This window comes from Oncorhynchus nerka, linkage group LG18 (assembly GCF_034236695.1).
Source record: "Oncorhynchus nerka isolate Pitt River linkage group LG18, Oner_Uvic_2.0, whole genome shotgun sequence".
Lineage (NCBI taxonomy): Eukaryota > Metazoa > Chordata > Actinopteri > Salmoniformes > Salmonidae > Oncorhynchus > Oncorhynchus nerka.
The window spans coordinates 47,582,902-47,601,913 of record NC_088413.1 but is presented as its reverse complement, the minus strand read 5'-3'; the positions used below and the strand labels follow the sequence as shown (position 1 = coordinate 47,601,913).

General features: G+C 43.3%; 3 protein-coding genes across 3 annotated transcripts in view; 1 reads left to right on the top strand and 2 right to left on the bottom strand.

Annotated features, from left to right (window-relative positions):
* Positions 1-49: 49 nt before the first annotated feature.
* On the bottom strand, positions 50-4,893 carry tbpl2 (TATA box binding protein like 2). The gene is made up of 7 exons (XM_029687717.2): positions 4,789-4,893; positions 4,252-4,517; positions 2,014-2,101; positions 1,773-1,864; positions 1,354-1,521; positions 886-980; positions 50-340 (listed from the first exon to the last, which is right to left on the bottom strand). Exons 1-7 carry the CDS (start codon positions 4,831-4,833, stop codon positions 264-266), a joined length of 831 nt encoding a protein of 276 aa, XP_029543577.1. The 5' UTR covers positions 4,834-4,893; the 3' UTR covers positions 50-263.
* Positions 4,894-5,581: 688 nt separating this feature from the next.
* jmjd7 (jumonji domain containing 7) lies at positions 5,582-12,301 on the top strand. Its single transcript, XM_029687714.2, has 8 exons — positions 5,582-5,827; positions 5,904-6,057; positions 6,131-6,384; positions 6,996-7,052; positions 7,673-7,768; positions 9,996-10,072; positions 10,217-10,376; positions 12,020-12,301. Exons 1-8 carry the CDS (start codon positions 5,722-5,724, stop codon positions 12,106-12,108), a joined length of 993 nt encoding a protein of 330 aa, XP_029543574.2. The 5' UTR covers positions 5,582-5,721; the 3' UTR covers positions 12,109-12,301.
* A 1-nt stretch (position 12,302) lies between these two features.
* mapkbp1 (mitogen-activated protein kinase binding protein 1) overlaps positions 12,303-19,012 on the bottom strand; it is a 75,940-nt gene continuing 69,230 nt past the window's right edge. The window contains 3 exon segments of the mRNA XM_029688818.2: positions 12,303-17,356; positions 17,532-17,617; positions 17,933-19,012. Of these exon segments, the coding sequence (XP_029544678.2) occupies positions 17,051-17,356; positions 17,532-17,617; positions 17,933-19,012 (1,472 nt within the window). The 3' untranslated portion in view covers positions 12,303-17,050.

The window sequence follows — 19,012 nt, the reverse complement described above, 5'->3', positions numbered from 1 at the left end:
GTGGGCACATGGCTATAGATTTACAACAGAACATCTACTTCATGATGTATAACATGCAAACTTCGTTTTTATTAGAAGATCCTGTATTCCATTTCACAATTATAAAACTACGTTACAAGTTGCCCATCTACACACTTTTATTTAACACTCCAGAAGTGCAACACACAAAAATTAAACAATTTAGGACGCATGTATTTTACACACATGAAGATTTAAGTGCGTCAAATGCTTTCATCGTCTTCACAAAAATCAGCGAAGGCACTTCATTGCTTTCTGAATCCCTTCAGAATGGGGTATATGTTCTCAAAGGCTTCATAGATTTCTCGACGTTCTTTAGCTCCTGAAAGAAAATGTACGTCTGGCTGCATTTTGTTACGTGAACATTTATTTTCAAATGTAAAAAACAAGCATGGTCATCATAGTACCGTATTGTATTAGACACATTCAGGTAGGTCCCTCCCTGTTAGGGGTAACAATCAATACCCAGTACAGTAGGTGGCGGGCAATGTAGAAGAGCAACCCGGTGAGAAAGTGGCAGAAGCGGATGTTACGTTTGAATTAGATGTGTGGAGTGGAGATGAGAAGGATTGGATTACAGTGGCGAATGCAAAAGGAAACGAGAAGTAAAGTGGGATCTAGTAAATCCAAGCCTAGTTAGTTTTTGGTCCGAGTAAGGGTTTAGTATGCCATAAAACCGTACAAGAATAGGCGTATTTGAATACGCCCTGGGTCACATTTAGTAGCCAAACATTGAAGATAGAAATGCCATGAATAGAGCCGACATGATTTCATATGCCAAAGGCATTTGTTTTACGTAGCATATTTCTATCGGAATGTTCTACAACAATGTCCTGCTAAACCCGCCCCAGTTGTCAACATACATACCTGTCAGGACCACTTTTCCAGACACAAAGATCATTAACACAATACGTGGTTTCACCATGCGATAGATCAAACCAGGAAACAGTTCTGGCACATAACTAGAGGGCCAAAAGGCATCAGTTAGTTACAGGAGAAAAGGTTGCTCAGGTCTGGGGTATATTTGAATATTCTGTGAAAACAGATAATAAAATACCCTATAGTATTCAAGCAACAAAATGAAAGAGTCACTGACTAAAGGATGTCTGCCAATTGTTGTCTATAGAACAAAATGGTCTATATTCCTTTAAAAATATAAAAAAAACTCCCCCACATGGATTTAAATAAATGGACTACTGGTGTGTGGAATATGATGGTGGAAACTTTCCTGCCATGCTTGCACCAATACATTGCTTTTAAAATGCACAAGAGGGCGTGAACAAGTGTACACTTATGGAGAAGGTTAGAAAGTCCTAACACAGCCAGTAAATGTACCTGCTGAACTGCTGATGATCCAACAACAGACCCTCCAGTCGGATGGGGAAGCAGACATCACAGCTCCCCACCATGTTATGTATCTTGAAGTCTAGGAATTTGGCAGGAAAGCCCAGCTTCTGCACCACTCGAACAAACTTGCGGGCAGCTAAGTGACACAGCTCCTCACTGTCAGAATAGAAAGCAAAAACAGCATAGTGGCATTGCTCACGCAATAAGGAGGTACATACCGAATGTTTAAATGTAGTAACATTTAAAAAAGGACGGGGCCCTGGAAAGAAGTGTGATACTGGTATTCAGTAGGGCACACTAACAAAACATATAGCTACATAAACAAAGTGTGCTTTTATTGGAAAGTTCAGGTAATATCTCAACAGTTTCTAAACACAACCATGGTTCATACTGTCCTTACATCTCACCTCTTGGCTCCTGTGCAGACCATCTTTCCAGAGCTGAAGATGAGCGCTGTGGTCCTAGGCTCCAGTATTCTCATAATGACAGCATCAAAACGCTGAAACATGAGTACAATGCCCACATCATGATAATGGAAAACTAAAGATCTGATCATGACCAATTAAAATCATTCAGGAAAACATCCTTTGGAACAAGCTACACAATACTATATATAAAACTAAGCGTAAACTGGATATACTTGAATACCTTGGGGTTGTACTCCGCATTTCTGGCTTGTAGAGCAATGGACTTCAGGTCCAGTGGGCAGGCCAGATTCACTGTGGATACAATATTCCTGGGCATAAACAATAAAAGGGCTCACATGCAAGCACTGATCAATACAAGCAAGACATGTAGGGGCCAATCTGACATTGTACACTATTCCCTATTTAGTGCACCACTTTTGGCCAGAGCCAACAAAATTCCCTCTCTGTATAGAACACTACTTCATTTCCCAGGATCATCTTCAGTAGTGAAAACCCTAGTATTAGCCAAACAAGTCACAACAGAAACCATTTAGATTGTTTGGAGTAGACTTGACTCATTTCCATTACACACAAGAGTCATTGGACAAAGCGTCTTATGTAGGAGTTCTGTTAAGAGCTGCGACATTCGGTTTGAACATTAAAAACACACCTCTTGCAGGTACAGTTTTGGAAGCAGAAGGACCTTGTCTTTCATGTCACCGAGAAATAATAAAGGTTAAATTGAGACACCTTTATAAGGTTAGGGATCCCACACAGTCATATTTACATGTTACAGCGCTTGTTTACAGAAAACATACTGAAGACAGAGTGGACTACCTGTGCTAATTATCTATCTGCATCTCCAAACATCTGCGTGTAAAAGGAAGACAGATGCCACAAATGTGTTGTCACTGGAAAATCAGTCAGCTGCAACTGTTAAAACAGTGTTAATTTTTTCATTTGGGAAATTATTTTTTCATGTGATATGAAAGTAGAGGGATTTATGTTTCAAGAATGGTACCGCAATTGAGAATCGATTCACCTTCAGGATTGAGTATGGCTGTTTTTGCTTCCATAGCCAATTCACCCTTTAAAAAAACAACATGTAAGGCCATTGGGCTAAGAAGTAACGTTATGCTCCTTTATTACAATATTGGGCTAAGTTTGGAGTAAAATGTTGCAAAACTTTTTGCTAAGATGTGCCTTGGTTTCTCAAATGACTGCCTCTCCTGGTTCACCAACTACTTCTCTAATAGAGGCCTCTGGCAGTCTATGGGGGTGCCTCAGGGTTCCATTCTTGGACCGACTCTTCTCTGTATACAATCAATGATGTCGCTCTTGCTGCTGGTGAGTCTCTGATCCACCTCTACGCAGACGACACCATTCTGTATACTTCTGGCCCTTCTTTGGACACTGGTAACAACCCTCCAGACAAGCTTAAATGCCAGACAACTCTAAGTTCTGACTTAGAATATGTGGACAACTACAAATATCTAGGTGTCTGGTTAGGCTAAACTCTCCTCCCAGACTCACATCAAACATCTCCAATCCAAAGTTAAATCTAGATTTGGATTCCTATTTTACAACAAAGCATCCTTCACTCATGCTGCCAAACATACCCTTGTAAACCTGACCATCCTACAAATCCTTGACTTCGGCGATGTCATTTACAAAATAGCCTCCAATACCCTACTCAATAAATTTGATGCAGTCTATCACAGTGCCATCTGTTTTGTCACCAAAGCCCCATATGCTAACCACCACTGCGACCTGTATGCTCTTGTTGGCTGGCCCTCGCTTCATACTCGTCACCAAACCCACTGGCTCCAGGTCATCTACAAGACCCTGCTAGGTAAAGTCCCCCCTTATCTCAGCTCGCTGGTCAACATAGCAGCACCCACCTGTAGCACACGCTCCAGCAGTTCTCTCTCTCTGGTCACCCACAAAACAAATTCTTCCTCTGGCTGCCTCTCCTTCCAGTTCTCTGCTGCCAATGACTGGAACGAACTACAAAAATCTCTGAAACACTTATCTCCCTCACTAGCTTTAAGCACCAGCTGTCAGAGCAGCTCAGATTACTGCACATTGCCCATCTATAAATTACACCCAAACAACTACCTCTCCCCCTACTGTATTTATTTAGCTCCTTTGCACACCATGATTTCTCCATACCTTGCACATTCTTCCACTGCAAATCTACCATTCCAGTGTTTTACTTGCTATATTGTATTTACGTCGCCACCATGGCCTTTTTTTTGCCTTCACCTCATTTGCTCAAATTTTATTATTTTTCTACTGTATTATTGACTGTGTTTGTTTCACTCCATGTGTAACTGTGTTGTATGTGTCAAAACTGCTTTGCTTTATCTTGGCCAGGTCGCAATTGTAAATGAGAACTTGTTCTCAACTTGCCTACCTGGTAAATAAAGGTGAAATAAAAAATTATGAATACAACCCAGGTTATTGTAACATCACGCACTGTAACATGGGGGTGATTCCAGAACTCTCAGCCACTGGGGTCACGGGTGTCATGGGACAGAAGGTAGAGGCTCCCGGCATGGCCACCTTTTTAGGGTCAGTCTCAGCAGACTCCTCTTGCCTACAGGCATCGAAGACGCCACTGTCTTGTGTCACGTTAGCATTAGAAGCATCATTTCCACTGGTCTCTTCCGGCAGGAAGCTGAGATCCAGATCTTTCCCGACATCCTTCTCCGGTTGGCTCAAGGAGGAGAGGTAGGATGGGCCCTTCATTTCCAGACACAAGAAAAAGACAATGGAGAGTGGAATTACATGGATTTTTTTTACTATAGGCTTATTAAAGAATAAACACCTGCTGGTTGAAGTAATTTCAAATGTTGAGGTTAATTTAGCTGAGTAATAAACTGTTTCACCCACCTCCAAAACACTACATTTGACTGCTTTCATAATCCCCTTGACACTGACAATCAGTCCCACTGATACTTACTGATACATTTGCAATTGGGTCATCAAAATACTGTACATGTAGGGTACTTACTGGTACATTTGCAATTGGGTCATCCAATGCTGAATCTTCATCCATGATTGATCATTTAGAAACAAACAGGATTCACTTTTAAACACCACTGGGAGCCTTGGTGGTGTTCATTGATTGACAGACAGCTAAATTAAGTACAGGTGTGAATACTTTGTAGCAAACGCCTATGCCCTGCAGGAGTACAATATGGTGTAATTGCAGACCGCAATTTGGGGCGTTTCTTGATGTGGGCATTCCTTGATATCAGGAAATGCCAATTTGTTGTCTGCCATTGGTTAGTCCATTGATACCTGCCATTGGTCTGTTTTTGTGTTATGAGACTGCTGGTTTCTTGACACAGATGATTTGTTAACATAGCAGGTTAGGAGAATGAGGTTAAGGTTAGCCAGAAGAGGACTGGCCACCCCACATAGCCTGGTTCCTCTCTAGGTTTCTTCCTAGGTTTTGGCCTTTCTAGGGAGTTTTTCCTAGCCACCGTGCTTCTACACCTGCATTGCTTGCTGTTTGGGGTTTTAGGCTGGGTTTCTGTACAGCACTTTGAGATATCAGCTGATGTACGAAGGGCTATATAAATAAATTTGATTTGATTTGGTTAGGAAAAGGGTTAGGCTTAGCTAAAATACTACAGTTGTCAACAACTGTTGTCCAAAACACGAAAGAAACTGCCAGGGACCAATGGCGAGCATGAGATCAGGAAACGCCGATATTAACAAACTATTCTAAAGTCTTCCACCAGAAGAGGGAGACAATTTGAGTCGAATTGATGCAATCGTCTTGTAGAAGAAGTAGACGACGCATGCGCGCACAGAAGGTAAACAAATATGGAGACGCATGTGCACGTTTTTACTGTCCATTTTTTGGGGGACAAATATTGATATGACATGTTTTTCTATGAATAATCTTAATCGGGATGTCTAGAAGGAGCCCCAAAATATGTCAATTTTAAAACTAAAATCGTTTAATGGCAATGTAATGGCAGAAAATAAAACGTTGGATGCAGTGAAAAAGTGTTTGAGAGACTTCCCTCTGGAGGCACGTGGTAAGTTACGTGGTAAAATACTGTAAGTTTGTAACCCACCTATTACATGCTTGGTGATGATCTTTATTCTTTTCAGAGCTATATCTCAATAAAACAGTGCAGTGTCTAGAGCAGCCCCTTTCCCCACTTGAGTTCTACCGGGAATGGATAGGTCCAAATAAACCCTGCGTCATCCGGAATGCTTTCGGTCATTGGCCAGCCTTGTCCAAATGGAATCCCTCCCATCTCCGGTACGTGTTTGTGCGCGCGCACTGAATGTACTGGAGTGTGCACTGGAGTACTATCATCTTCTTTTTACTTCAGGGAAGTGGTGGGTTCAAAGGTCATCAGTGTGGCCGTGACCCCAAATGGCTATGCAGACGCAGTTAACCGGGACCGCTTTGTCATGCCTGAGGAGCGGCTGATGACCTTCTCCTCTCTGCTGGATGTTGTGGAGGGGAAGGTGGAGAGCAGGGGAGTGTTCTACGTCCAGAAACAGTGTTCTAACCTGACCGTGGAGCTGCCAGAGCTGACTGGGGATGTGGAGACTCACATACCCTGGATGAGTGAAGCCCTCGGTGAGTTCCATACCAGGCATGTACATCATCTAGAATAAGGTTTTGTCTCACATGGCACCCTATTCCCTATATAGTTAATCACTTTAAAAAAAGGTTTGCTCTACATAGGAAATGACCTGCCGTTTTGGATGCAGCCTCTGTCTGTGTCTGAAATAAGGCTCTGATCATAGGTAGTGCACTAAAGGACTCAAATGAATAAGGTGTCATTTTGAAAGGAATAGTAACACAAACAACTGTAGAACTATAGAATAGATGCCTAGAAATTAGATTTGATTAGCCAGTTAATAAAACTTACAGTGCATACATTTGTAAGAGCGTGACGGGGATATCACAAAGTCAGAGACTTATTTCCATTGTGGTCCCTATAACTTACAAAGAAGAAACAAACACAAAAGATGATCAAACATAGGAAGTGCATGGTGTCTAATCAGCATCAGATAGAAGTAGAGGCGGTTTGGAAAGACAGTCTCTGGTATGGCTTGAGTGGAGAAAGGGGAATTGACTAACAATCAGTCTGACAGACAGGCAAGAGCTCTTCTTCAGGTCTCCTTGCCATCTCCAACATTCATTGTAATTCCAGGCTTCAGTGCTTGCTTTTTTCTTTTCCCTAGGAAAGTTACCAGATGCAGTGAATTTCTGGTTCGGAGAAGCCGGTGCAGTCACGTCGAGTAAGTAGTGTTCTAGTGACACCTACATTGAGATAGCAACACGTTGATGGTCATTTGCATGTCTTTGATGCATAGAATGTATGTAAAGTTACAGAACGAAGGGCTCGATTCAATCAGATCCGCTTTAACCAACATCTGCATAGCGGTTGTTTTGGCAGTGTAGGAGGAGGAACTGCGTAATCCACAAGTGCCTCTAGGCATTATACCAAAAGCGAACATTGCCATTGGCTGCACGGAGTCACATTAACAGAAATCCCATGTAGCCTCGTTTTTAAGTTGAAACACTGGAATGTGAGATGTGATCTACACCTCCATTATGATGATAGAAACCCTCATTATTTAGTTTCGTGGTTTTTCTATTTGAGAGTAATTATGTCTACACAGCCTACACTTTCTTGTGCTAAACCTCTAAAGTGAGTGGGACGGTGTGGCTTTGGGACAGTGATGCAAGAGCAGCGGCTCACCAATTTGACGGCTCCAACGCAGGTCCACCTCCGACACCACCAAAACATCCGCTATTGGGGTGTCTGCTATTGCCGGTCAAAGCTTGATCTGATTGAATCTCGGCCCAACTACTTTCAGGATTTTCCGAACTTGAAATCAGTGTATTTGTTTCGCAGTGCACAAGGACCACTATGAGAACCTGTACTGTGTCATCACTGGAGAGAAACACTTCATCCTTCTCCCGCCGTCTGACAGGCCCTTTATACCTTACGGTAAGACATTGTCTCAACTATATATATTGTGGCAGACCAGGGGTTTGGGTCAAAACCTTTACACAGATCAGACACGGACAGAGTAAGATTAGTTTTAAAGGTGTTTATTAAAATAATAGTCCCAAAGAAAAGAACAGGACTCCCCAGAGAGACCCTCTCTGGGATACCGTCTTCTGGGCTCCGGGTCTTGCTGTATCCTGTTGGGATCAAAAACTGAACTCCCTCCTGTTACTGTCCCCAACTATACAGGAGTCCTTTCCTCCCTCCCAGTCTCTCCCCTGTGTGCTGCCCTTCTGGCAGCTTTATGGGACTTGTACAGCTGGTGAGCAAACAGCCCTCGATTACTCACCAATCCCCAATCAGCCCCAGTTAGTCCTGGCCGGAGAGCCCGTTGAGACCTGGCACGTCCAGCAGATGGAGCCATCGCCTCGTGATGTATACTCTGTCTGTCACCAGGCCTCAACGAGTCTCCCCCTGGTGGCTGACCTGCTGTACGCCACAATATACGTATGTACAGTTGAAATCAGAAGTTTACATACACTTCGGTTGGAGTCATTAAAACTAGTTTTTCAACTACGCCCCAAATTTCTTGTTAACAAACTATAGTTTTGGCAAGTCGGTTAGGACATCTACTTTGCGCATGACAAGTAATTTTTCCAACAATTGTTTAAGACAGATTGTCACTTATAATTCCTGTATAACAATTCCAGTGGGTCAGAAGTTTACTGTGCATTTAAACAGCTTGGAAATTTAAAAAAAAATGATGTCATGGCTTTAGAAGCTTCTGCTAATTGACATCATTTAAGTCAATTGGAGGTGTATCAGGGGATGTATTTCAAGAACTACCTTCAAACTCAGAGCCTCTTTGCTTGACATCATGGAAAAATCAAAAGAAATCAGCCAAGACTTCAGAAAACAAATTGTAGACCTCCACAAGTCTGGTTCATCCTTGGGAGCAATTTCCAAACGCCTGAAGGTACCATGTTCATCTGTACAAACAATAGTACGCAAGTATAAACACCATGGGACCACGCAGTCTTCATACCGCTCGGGAAGGAGACGCGTTCCGTCTCCTAGAGATGAACGTACTTTGGTGCGAAAAGTTCAAATCAATTCCAGAACAACAGCAAAGGACCTTGTGAAGATACTGGAGGAAACAGGTACAAAAGTATCTATATCCACAGTGGCCAGAGAGCCCGTTGAGACCTGGCACGTACAGCAGATGGAGCCTCCCCCTCGAAGCCACTGCTCCAAAACTACCATTAAAAAAAGCCAGATTAGGGTTTGTAACTGCACATGGGGACAAAGATCATACTTTTTGGAGAAATGTCCTCTGGTCTGATAAAACAAAAATAATACTGTTTGGCCATAATGACCATTGTTATGTTTGGAGGAAAAAGGGAGAGACTTGCAAGCCGACGAACACCATCCCAACCGTGAAGCACGAGAGTGGCAGCATCATGTTGTGGGGGTGCTTTTCTGCAGAAGGGATTGATGCACTTCACAAAATAGATGGCATCATGAGAAAAGAAAATTATGTGGATATATTAAAGCAACATCTCAAGACATCAGTCAGGAAGTTAAAACTTGGTCACAAATGGGTCTTCCAAATGGACAATGACCCCAAGCATACTACCCAAGTTGTGGCAAAATGACTTAAGGACAATAAAGTCAAGGTATTCGTGGCCATCACAAAGCCCTGACCTCAATCCCATAGAACATTTGTGGGCATAACTGAAAAAGTGGGGTGCGAGCAAGGTGGCCTACAAACCTGACTCAGTTACACCAGCTCTGTCAGGAGGAATGGGCCAAAATTCAGCTTGTGGAAGGCTACCTGAAACTTTGACCCAAGTTAAACAATTTAAAGGGAAAGCTACCAAATACTAATTGAGTGTATGTCAACTTCTGACCCACTGGGAATGTGATGAAGGAAATAAAAGATGAAATAAATAATTCTCTCCACTATTATTCAGAAATTTCACATTCTTAAAATAAAGTGGTGATCCTAACTCACCTAAAACAGGGAATTTTTACTAGGATTAAATGTCAGGAATTGTGTAAAACGGAGTTTAAATGTATTTGGCTACGGTGTATGTAAACTTCCTACTTCAACTGTATATATCTAATTGTACAATATTAGACACTAAATTGTGTCCATGTCATGTTGTGCATCCTGTTATTTGTATGAAAAGCCCACTTTGTGGCCGTGTATGTATTTGTTCCTCAGAGCACTACCAGCCTGCAGTGTACAGACAGAGAGAGGATGGGGACTTCGACGTGGTTGATGTGGCAGATTCAGACAAGGTGGGTGTGAGTGAAGTGAGCCTATTAGATTATTTTGGATAGTAATCCACTGGCATTCGACAATCATGATGTCAAACACTTTTCCAGGCGTCGTGAGATCTGATGATCTGCGCAGTGAAACAGCAATTCCCTTTCTCTTCCCAGGTTCCTTGGATACCATTGGACCCGTTAAAGCCAGACCTGGAGCTTTACCCTGACTACAGTCTGGCACGCCCACTCCATGTTACTGTCAAGGCCGGGGAGATGCTCTACCTGCCCTCTCTCTGGTTCCACCATGTTCGCCAGTCTCACGGTTGCATTGCAGGTACTACAACTCGTATTATACTATTACTTTAACTAGTATTGTAACTTGAATTAGTACTGTTACTTCAACTAGTTCTGAACTGACTGGTAGTACTACAATTAGTAGTACAATTGGTACTACAACTAGTACTGTACGGTTACTTCAACTAGGACTGAACTGTTAGTACTACAATTAGTCCTTGCCGATTTTATATATCAATACTGTGACTCCCAAGTATCATTTGTAAAAAAATATATATATATTTTTACTTCGTTCGGAAAGTATTCAGACCCCTTCCCTTTTTCCACATTTTGTTACGTTACAGCCTTATTCTAAAATGGATTACACCTTTTTGTTTCTCATCAATCTACACACAATACCCCATAATGACAAAGCGAAAACAGAAAATGTTGCACATTTATAAAAAAACAAATACATTATTTACTTAAGTATTCAGACCCTTTGCTGTGAGACTAGAAATTAAGGTGCATCCTGTTTCCACATAATCCTTGATGTTTTCTACAACTTGATTGGAGTCCAACTTTGGTAAATTCAATTGATTGGACATTATTTGGAAAGGCACAAACCTGTCTATATTAGGTCCCACAGTTGACAGTGCATGTCAGAGCAAAAACCAAGCCATGAGGTCGAAGGAATTGTCCGTAGAGCGCTGAGACAGGATTGTATCGATGCACAGATCTGGGGAAGGTTACCAAAACAATTCTGCAACATTAAATGTCCCCAAGAACACAGTGGCCTCCATCATTCTTAAATGGAAGAAGTTTAGAACCACCAAGACTCTTCCTAGAGCTGGCCGCCAGGCCAAACTGAGCAATCGGGGGAGAAGGGCCTTGGCCAGGGAAGTGACCAAGAACCCGATGGTCACTCTGACAGAGCTCCAGAGTTCTTCTGTGGAGTTTGGAGAACCTTCCAGAAGGACAACCATCTCTGCAGCACTCCACCAATCATGCTTTTATGGTAGAGTGGCCAGACAGAAAACGATCCTCAGTAAAAGGCACATGCTCCAGAGCGCTCAGGACCTCAGACGAAGGTTCTCCTTCCGACAGGACAACGACCCTAAGCACACAGCCAAGAGCCAAGACAATGCAGGGGTGGCTTCGGGACAAGTCTCTTGAGTGGCCCGGACTTGAACCCAATCTCTGGAGAGACTTGAAAATAGATGTGCAGCAACATTCCCCATCCAACCTGACAGAGCTTGAGATGATCAGCAGAGAAGAATTGGAGAAACTCCCCAAATACAGGTGTGCCAAGCTTGTAATCACATGAGGCTGTAATCACTGCCAATGGGGCTTCAACAAAGTACTGAGTAAAGGGTCTGAATACTTATGTAAATGTGTTATTTCAGTTGTATTTATTTTTTATACATTGGTAAACAATTCTGGGGTATTGTATGTAGATGAGAAAAAACAAACAATTTAATCGATTTTAGAATAAGGCTGTAACATAATAAAATATGTAAAGTCAATGGGGTGTGAATGCTTTCCAAATGCACTGTGTACATATAATCGCAATACACATCGTATCGGCACCGAAGTATCGTGATATCGTACAGTAAGGCTCCTGACAATTCCCGGCCTTGCTACTGAGGTTGTTTACGAGGATCATGTATGTATCTTTAAACATATTTTTGTTTTCTTCCTCAGTGAATTTCTGGTATGATATGGAGTATGACATCAAATACAACTACTTCCAGCTGGTGGAGTCGCTGGCTGGAGCTGTGGGGCCGCTTTGACATTTAAATTCATCTGATATACCAGCAAATGTCTTCATGGTTGTGCCTCAAATGGCAACCTATTCCCTTTTATAGCGCACTACTTTTGACCAGGGCCCAGAGGGCTCTAGTTAAAAGTAGTTCCGTATATAGGGAATAGGGTGCCATTAGGGATGTATTCTATGTAAATAAAGCGCTTAGTCTGAAAAAACTAGTTGAGTGTAATAAATATGTTTTTATTCTCCAGCAGAAAGAGAAGTACAGGGAGTGAATATAGTAAATACACTAAACTGTGGTTGGTACAAAACAGAAAACAAAAGCTCATAAAATGTCTGAAAAGTGATCATTCCTAAAAGAGGAACATTCTGGTCCATAATCTGTAGTTTAAGACAAGTAATCATCATAGAAAAGGTGGGGTTATTAAGAACGAGGGTCAGCTACAGGTTATAACAGCCAGTGAAAAAGAGCGGGATCGACTCATACAGTGAAACAAGCCTAGGATACGTTGAACCATGCAATCCTACTTAGGAACGAGCCAGTCGGTCAACCTCCACACCTCACCAACCTTCATGCATAAATACTGATGCATCCTGGCAGCAGATAGGTGCACCTGTACTACTGTCCCATCAAACAATCCTACGTCTTAATGAAACCTCCAGTCTAGTTAAGGTCACAGTTCTGAATATTGTCAGTCAGATGGGGAAATACTGAATAACTAATAAACAGCAGAATATACTTCATTCTTATTCTATGCCATTTCTAGTCATGTACATACAATGCTTTAATCAAAACGAGAGAGAACAGAGTTCTAGGCATGGAATTTTGAGAGGCTGTAAGACCCTTTGGGTACCTGATAAGACTTTCTACCAATAAGTGTAAGTTTTTAACAAGTCTATCAATAACTCAGGAAATTAAACACTATTGTATGCACAGGTGATTAAAATATTGTTTGTGGGCACTAGTGTATTGAAAAGTATGTAAAACACAGCACAGAATAATCCTGACCAGAGAAATTGTAGGAGGGAAGTGTTAGGGCTTTCTGTTTTAGTAGCATCTGGGCAGTGATGGAGGTTCAACAGCAGAGGGCAGTGTTGTGCTAGTCTGCAGCCACAATCATCAGAACACAATTATTATTCTGTGAGCCTTTGACACAACAGTTACACCATTACACAGAGACCCAGGTTTAGTTTAGTAGTCGAAGCTATTACAAATACATTAATGTGACCTATGACCATTTTGATAGGAATGAAAGCGCATTGTTATTGGGGTGGAAAAGTGCCAGGGACCAGGATGAAAACACCACAGCCAGACAAGAGCCAATAAATGTTGAGGAAGAGGTGTGGGGAAAAAAATGTTTTCTGCACGGTTTGTATCTGATGCAAGATCTGTTATGATCTGATTTGTTCTGGGTTCTTTACCTCTGGTAACCCAACCCTAACATGCTGACCAGACCAGACACGTCGCATGTTATTCAATTATTGCACCCACACTGCTCGCGCGCGCCAATGAGCATCTGCGTTGCCAAGGGCTAAAATAGAAGTCATTCCTATTTCTGACGCAGATCGCGCTGCAGGTCCTGCCTCTCTCATCTCCTCATTGGTTTATAGAAGCAGGTACCCACGTGCCATCTCCTCATTGGTTATACCCACATGGGTGATTGAAAGACGAACTGTTTTGCCGTTTGTCGTGGTAATACTATGAACGTTTAGATGCCAATCACCATAGAAATTCAAAGATGAAAAAGACTGGAAGGAGGAGAGATGACTAGAAACGATTCGGTTGACTGCTTTATGTGTGGATTAACTGTCGGAGTAGAGGACCTTGTGCATTTCAGGTAAAATAAAAACTCAATGTTTATATCCCAGGACAAATGAGCTAGCAACAGCAAGCTAGCTAAATAGGACAAATTAGCTAGCATGTGCAAGCTAACTAGCTAAATTGCCACACATGTTTAATGCTTTTCGACCTGTCCCCAAATTAATGTAATTGGTTCAGTTTGTTTTGATTTTAGCCTGCGTGTCGTGATCGCGCTTGGTGTGGGGGGACAAAATAAATGTTTGCACGATGGCGCACGCGCGCAGCCGGTTTGGGTTCCGAGATGCGATGTCTGTATTGTCATCAGACAATGCTTCTCCTCAGTGTCATTGGTTTCCCACAGCAGTAGCTCAATTTCAGTAGTCGCCTTTTCATTACAATTCAATATTATTTTGGTATAACCCAACACATTTTAAACTATGAAAAACGCTGGTTTTGAATTAAGGCACCCATTTCATTGAGACATTTTGTATTATTATTTGCACACCTTGAACATCAATTTGGAATACAAAAAATGTACTGGGAATACAATTCACATGTTTTATAAAACCATCCAGCATAGTTAATGAACGAGGAGACTCTCAGTTGATGCTGTATATTTTCAAGTCTTTTGTTTTTGCAATGTTGTTCCCCCACTGGTGACCTAGCTCTGGTACAAAACAAACTACAACTCACAAGGGGCTGACAACTCCATTTGACCTTTTACAACATAATAAATACAACCACACATCACACACAGACAGGGCCTCTCAAAACACAATGTATCAAATCACCCACGAAAACATGATTATGTCTGATTAATCTGGCTTTTAAGACTTGGAGGGGTCCTGTGTTCCTCTAGTAGTGTGGAGGCTGCTATGGCCTGGTGTCGGTGGGCAAAAGCCCTGGTAGGGACAGGTACACCAACACAGACATTTCACATTGTAGTGACAACAGTTGTTAGTATTGTTTTAGAGCACTGGGGTCAGGAATGGCAATGAACAGCAACGCCCTCCGATTGTCCAAAAAGTGCAGCTTCTGCTACCCAAAACAACAGCCAGCATCACGCTCCAACCGCTGGCATAGCACACACCCCTGCAAGGCAGGTGGCCCGCCAGCCCCCCATATAGCATATGAACACGTCATAAGCTACAAATTATTTTATTTGAATGACAGGAAATTAGCTTTAAAACTGAAACATTTTTTCTCAGCCTCATGACAAAATGTGTAGAATAACAGGACATTTGCTCAGGGATTCTTGAAAGTTGTGACAATCCTTGTCCGGCAGGGAATCTTTAATTTCATAGTTAAAAAAATAATATTTTGTTGCATTATTTGAGCTTAAAATGGACTTGTTTTGGGAATATATTATTAATTTCCATGTCGGCTGTATGCCTGGAAATGCCCTTGTCTGGAGCAAAGGAACCCAATTTAAAATTCTAAAAATAGGCAATTATGGATATTAATTGAAAAATGATCTTATGTAGTTTCTTGCAAAAGCCCTCTGTGACTTTAAAGCCTGTTTATCTCAAAACTGATTCCTTAAAGATGTGTCCGGAGATGGTCAACTCCATCAGATTTGTCTAAAATCCTAAATGAATCAGGAATGAGCAGGGTCAGCGACATCACAAGGACCCCTCATTCATGTCCTCAATACATGTATTGCAACAAGCCCCCTCATAGTCTGTAAAGCTGCGTTTTTATTGGAGATTTTCAAATGAATCCTTTCCCATAATTTGTAATTGAATGTTTGTGTTGAACTTTTGTTGTTTTGAGCATCGGTTGTCACAACTCCGTCACTGGTTTGTCAATTACGTCACCGATGGTCCACCCCCTTAACATCGTTTTTTGTGTAAATATTCAGAACAAATATTGTCATCACTGCTCTGTAACATTTGCTTAAACATTTGAAGCATTTGATTTGCTAGACCTAAAAGATGTTTGCTTTCTAAATGTTTTATGTTCTAAATCTAGAAAAACATGTCACAATGCTAAAGAAATTTGTCCTGGAGCATTTAGTAGTGCTAAATATTTGTATTTCATTTATTTATTTAACCTTTATTTAACTAGGCAAGTCAGTTAAGAACAAAATCTTATTTACAATGACGGCCTACCCCGGCCAAACCCTAACCCGGACGACGCTGGGCCAATTGTGCGCCGCCCTATGGGACTCCCAATCACGGCCAGTTGTGATACAGCCTGGAATCGAACCAGGGTCTGTAGTGACGCCTCTATCACTGAGATGCAGTGCCTTAGACCGCTGCACCACTCGGGAGTACTATAAAACAAAACAAAAATACGTTTGGAAGTTGTTTCTTCCTTTACATGGTGTGATAGCTGGTACTTTGGTCTATCAAAATATAGATTTTAAGACAAATATTTGTGGGAAAAAAGTTGAGATTGTCCCATTGTCCCGTCTTTCAAGAATGCCTGAGCTCTAAAACATCAAAATTTTCTCTCAGCCTCATGGCAATATGTGTCAAATAGCATGAGATAAGCTATAAAACTGCACATTTTTCTTTCTGTGGGGACACCTTGCAAGAGGGGCCCGCAAAACTACGCTACGCCACTGGCTCCAACGCAGCAACTCTAGGGCATCCGGCATTTCCATAACAACAACTTCATTAAAACAAAGTAGCAGGGCACAATATTTGGCAACAGGGGTAAACAAAACCAGTGGTCGTGAGAGTGCAGGTGTCTGGTAGGTACTGTAGGGAGCACACAATATATTAGAGGGAGGAAGGGTGATGAATGACGGTCTGTAGTGCAGGTCAGCCACACTGGGAATGAATGCTGAGGCATTGATCATCCTGAGGAGTCTCCCTACAGTATCAGTATCTGTGGGCCATTGTGCTGAGTACAACCCTCCCAACCCCTCCTAGGCCTACAGAGATCTGACAGGGATAGAGGGGACCACCCAACCACAGGGTGCATCAGAGAGAAAGAGAGAGAAGTGCTTAAAAAGAAAAAATAACTTCTAAAAAATATGTACAGGCATCCTTCAGGAATATTTTAATCTGTTCATTTTAAAAAACGTGTCGAGAAAGAAATTAAATAAAAAGAAGTACTGTAGTCTGCAGATATCCTTGCACAATGGCTTACGATCCTACATTTGCAAGAGGGTTGGTTGCTTCAGTCTTCAAGGAAGGGTGTGAAAGAAGAGGAGTATTTAGGAGAGCTGCTTGTTGTCCAACCTTTTCTCCACGGCTTGAAGGAGGAGCTCAGAGTACTGCTCCAGCAGAGCCAGAGTCCTCTCCTCCCCTGAGGCTAATCTCCCCGTCCCTGGTTCTACTGGTCCTACGGGCCGGCAGCCCACTGTACACAGGGAGCCTCCTGCTGCAGGTCCTCCAGAGGGGGATGGGGGTGAGCTCTGGGGCAGGGAGCTCAGCTCGGCCCTCACCACCTCAAAGGCCTCAGACAGGACCTGGGCCATCTCATGGTGCTCCTGCCTGGAGTCTACAGGCACACTGTTCACCTGCAAGACACAGACATGACCAACATTACCACAAAAAAGAAGTGTATGGAAATGTTTTAAAAAATGAATGTAAACTTAACATAAAACAGACAGGTAAGTGGCCAATAAAATAGTAGCCAATGTAAACAAATGTTTTTAGTGAACAGGATACTTATTGGGGGAGTGAGTGACTCACCATTCTGTAGAGCTGGGAGGCCTTCCTAAAGGTGTTCTGTAGATCGCTGGCCACCACCCTGCACGACTCCATACTGAGAGAACCGTCTAATAAAAAGCGAGTTATACATGGTCAGGCTGACGCCGCTTAAACTATCCTACTGCAAGTCTCATCACGTGTCAGGCTAGACCACAAGAAACTAGTCAAGTCAAAAACAGAACAGCAAGACAGACAATAGCAGGGTTATTTCATTGGACAACTCATAGCTAGTATGTCAATACAAGGCTATGTTCTAGCTACTACACAAGGAAGGAAAGGACAGACAGGAGGACCACAGAGGGAACGCTCTTCATGGAAATGGGGAAGTGAGAGAGATGGAGAGAAAAAGAAAGAGGGACATGAGAAAGAGAGCCATGCCTCACCCGTCAGGAGGAAATGATTAAGTGACGGAGGACAGGGTGAAGGTGCAGAGTATATGGGGGTGGAGACTGAGACGGTAGGCCACACGGCACCAGTAGTAAAAAAGTGCTTGGTGTTGGCCAGGGGCATGCCCAGACGCAGAGATGACAGGATGAAGGAGGGAGATCGCTGGAGCAAACCTGCACGGTCCTGGCCGGGACCTCCAGATGACAGCAGGTATACAGGACTGCCCTGTAGAGACACCTCCATCGCGGGACTCTTCTCCTGGGTCAGGCCCTGGCTCTCCTCCATCTTTGGCTGTTCTAGCCTGTTGTCTACCACGGGGGCCTCAGGACGCAGCTCCGTGGTGAGAAACCGCTGCTCTGCCTCAGGACTCCGAGCTGGGCTAGTCTCCACAGGAGCAGCTGGGGAGAGGGACAGTGCAGTGACTAGCTGTACTTTGTTGGTGAGCACTGGATGAGTCTGGCCCTGGTGAGGTAACAAGCTGACTGGAGATCTGGAAAAGAGGTCGTTGTCCCCTTTGACAGTCTTGGAGGAGGCGGCGGTCTTGGAGGTACTGTTGGGAGTGAAGGCCGCCAGGGAGGGCTTGTCTGGGAGGGGCTTGGAGATGTCCAGGTTGAGCTGGGGCCGGGTGCTGCACATCAGCTTAGCCTGCAGACTCTTGGTGGTTGGGCTGGGGTTGGAGTTGCTTGGAGAGCTAGTGATGAGGGTGGGGATAACTGCAGCATGGGGCATGGCTAAACCCAACGCCAGAGGGGAGGAGGAGGATAAGGTGGAAGAGACAACGGCCACGGGGGTAGACGGTTTAGTACTAAGACTCTGGGAGCTCTGGGAGGAGCAGCTCCGGCTCTTGGTGGGAGCGTTTGACGTGTCAGAGCTGGACCCCCTGCGTGACTCTGTAGACTCAGACTCTTCCTCGGCCACGTTTAGGCTGTCTCCCATGGACATGGAGCGGGACATCTTGGCCATGGAGCTGGTGGTGGGGCTCATGTAGGAGCAGCGGGATTTGATGCTCCTGGGCGTGGGGGCATTGCCGTGACTGCTACTGGTGATGTCCCGGGGTTGTGGGGAGATGGGGCTGC

Excerpts from the sequence above, each read along its gene's own strand:
- tbpl2 (XM_029687717.2), bottom strand. The coding sequence starts at position 4,833 with ATGGATGAAGATTCAGCATTGGATGACCCAATTGCAAATGTACCA. Across the intron at positions 2,102-4,251 it reads GGAATCACCCCCATGTTACA|GAATATTGTATCCACAGTGA; the intron begins GTGCGTGATGTT and ends GTTTATGCCCAG. Across the intron at positions 341-885 it reads TGGAAAAGTGGTCCTGACAG|GAGCTAAAGAACGTCGAGAA; the intron begins GTATGTATGTTG and ends ATTTTCTTTCAG.
- jmjd7 (XM_029687714.2), top strand. The coding sequence starts at position 5,722 with ATGTCAATTTTAAAACTAAAATCGTTTAATGGCAATGTAATGGCAGAA. Across the intron at positions 5,828-5,903 it reads CTTCCCTCTGGAGGCACGTG|AGCTATATCTCAATAAAACA; the intron begins GTAAGTTACGTG and ends TATTCTTTTCAG. Across the intron at positions 10,073-10,216 it reads ATGTGGCAGATTCAGACAAG|GTTCCTTGGATACCATTGGA; the intron begins GTGGGTGTGAGT and ends TTCTCTTCCCAG.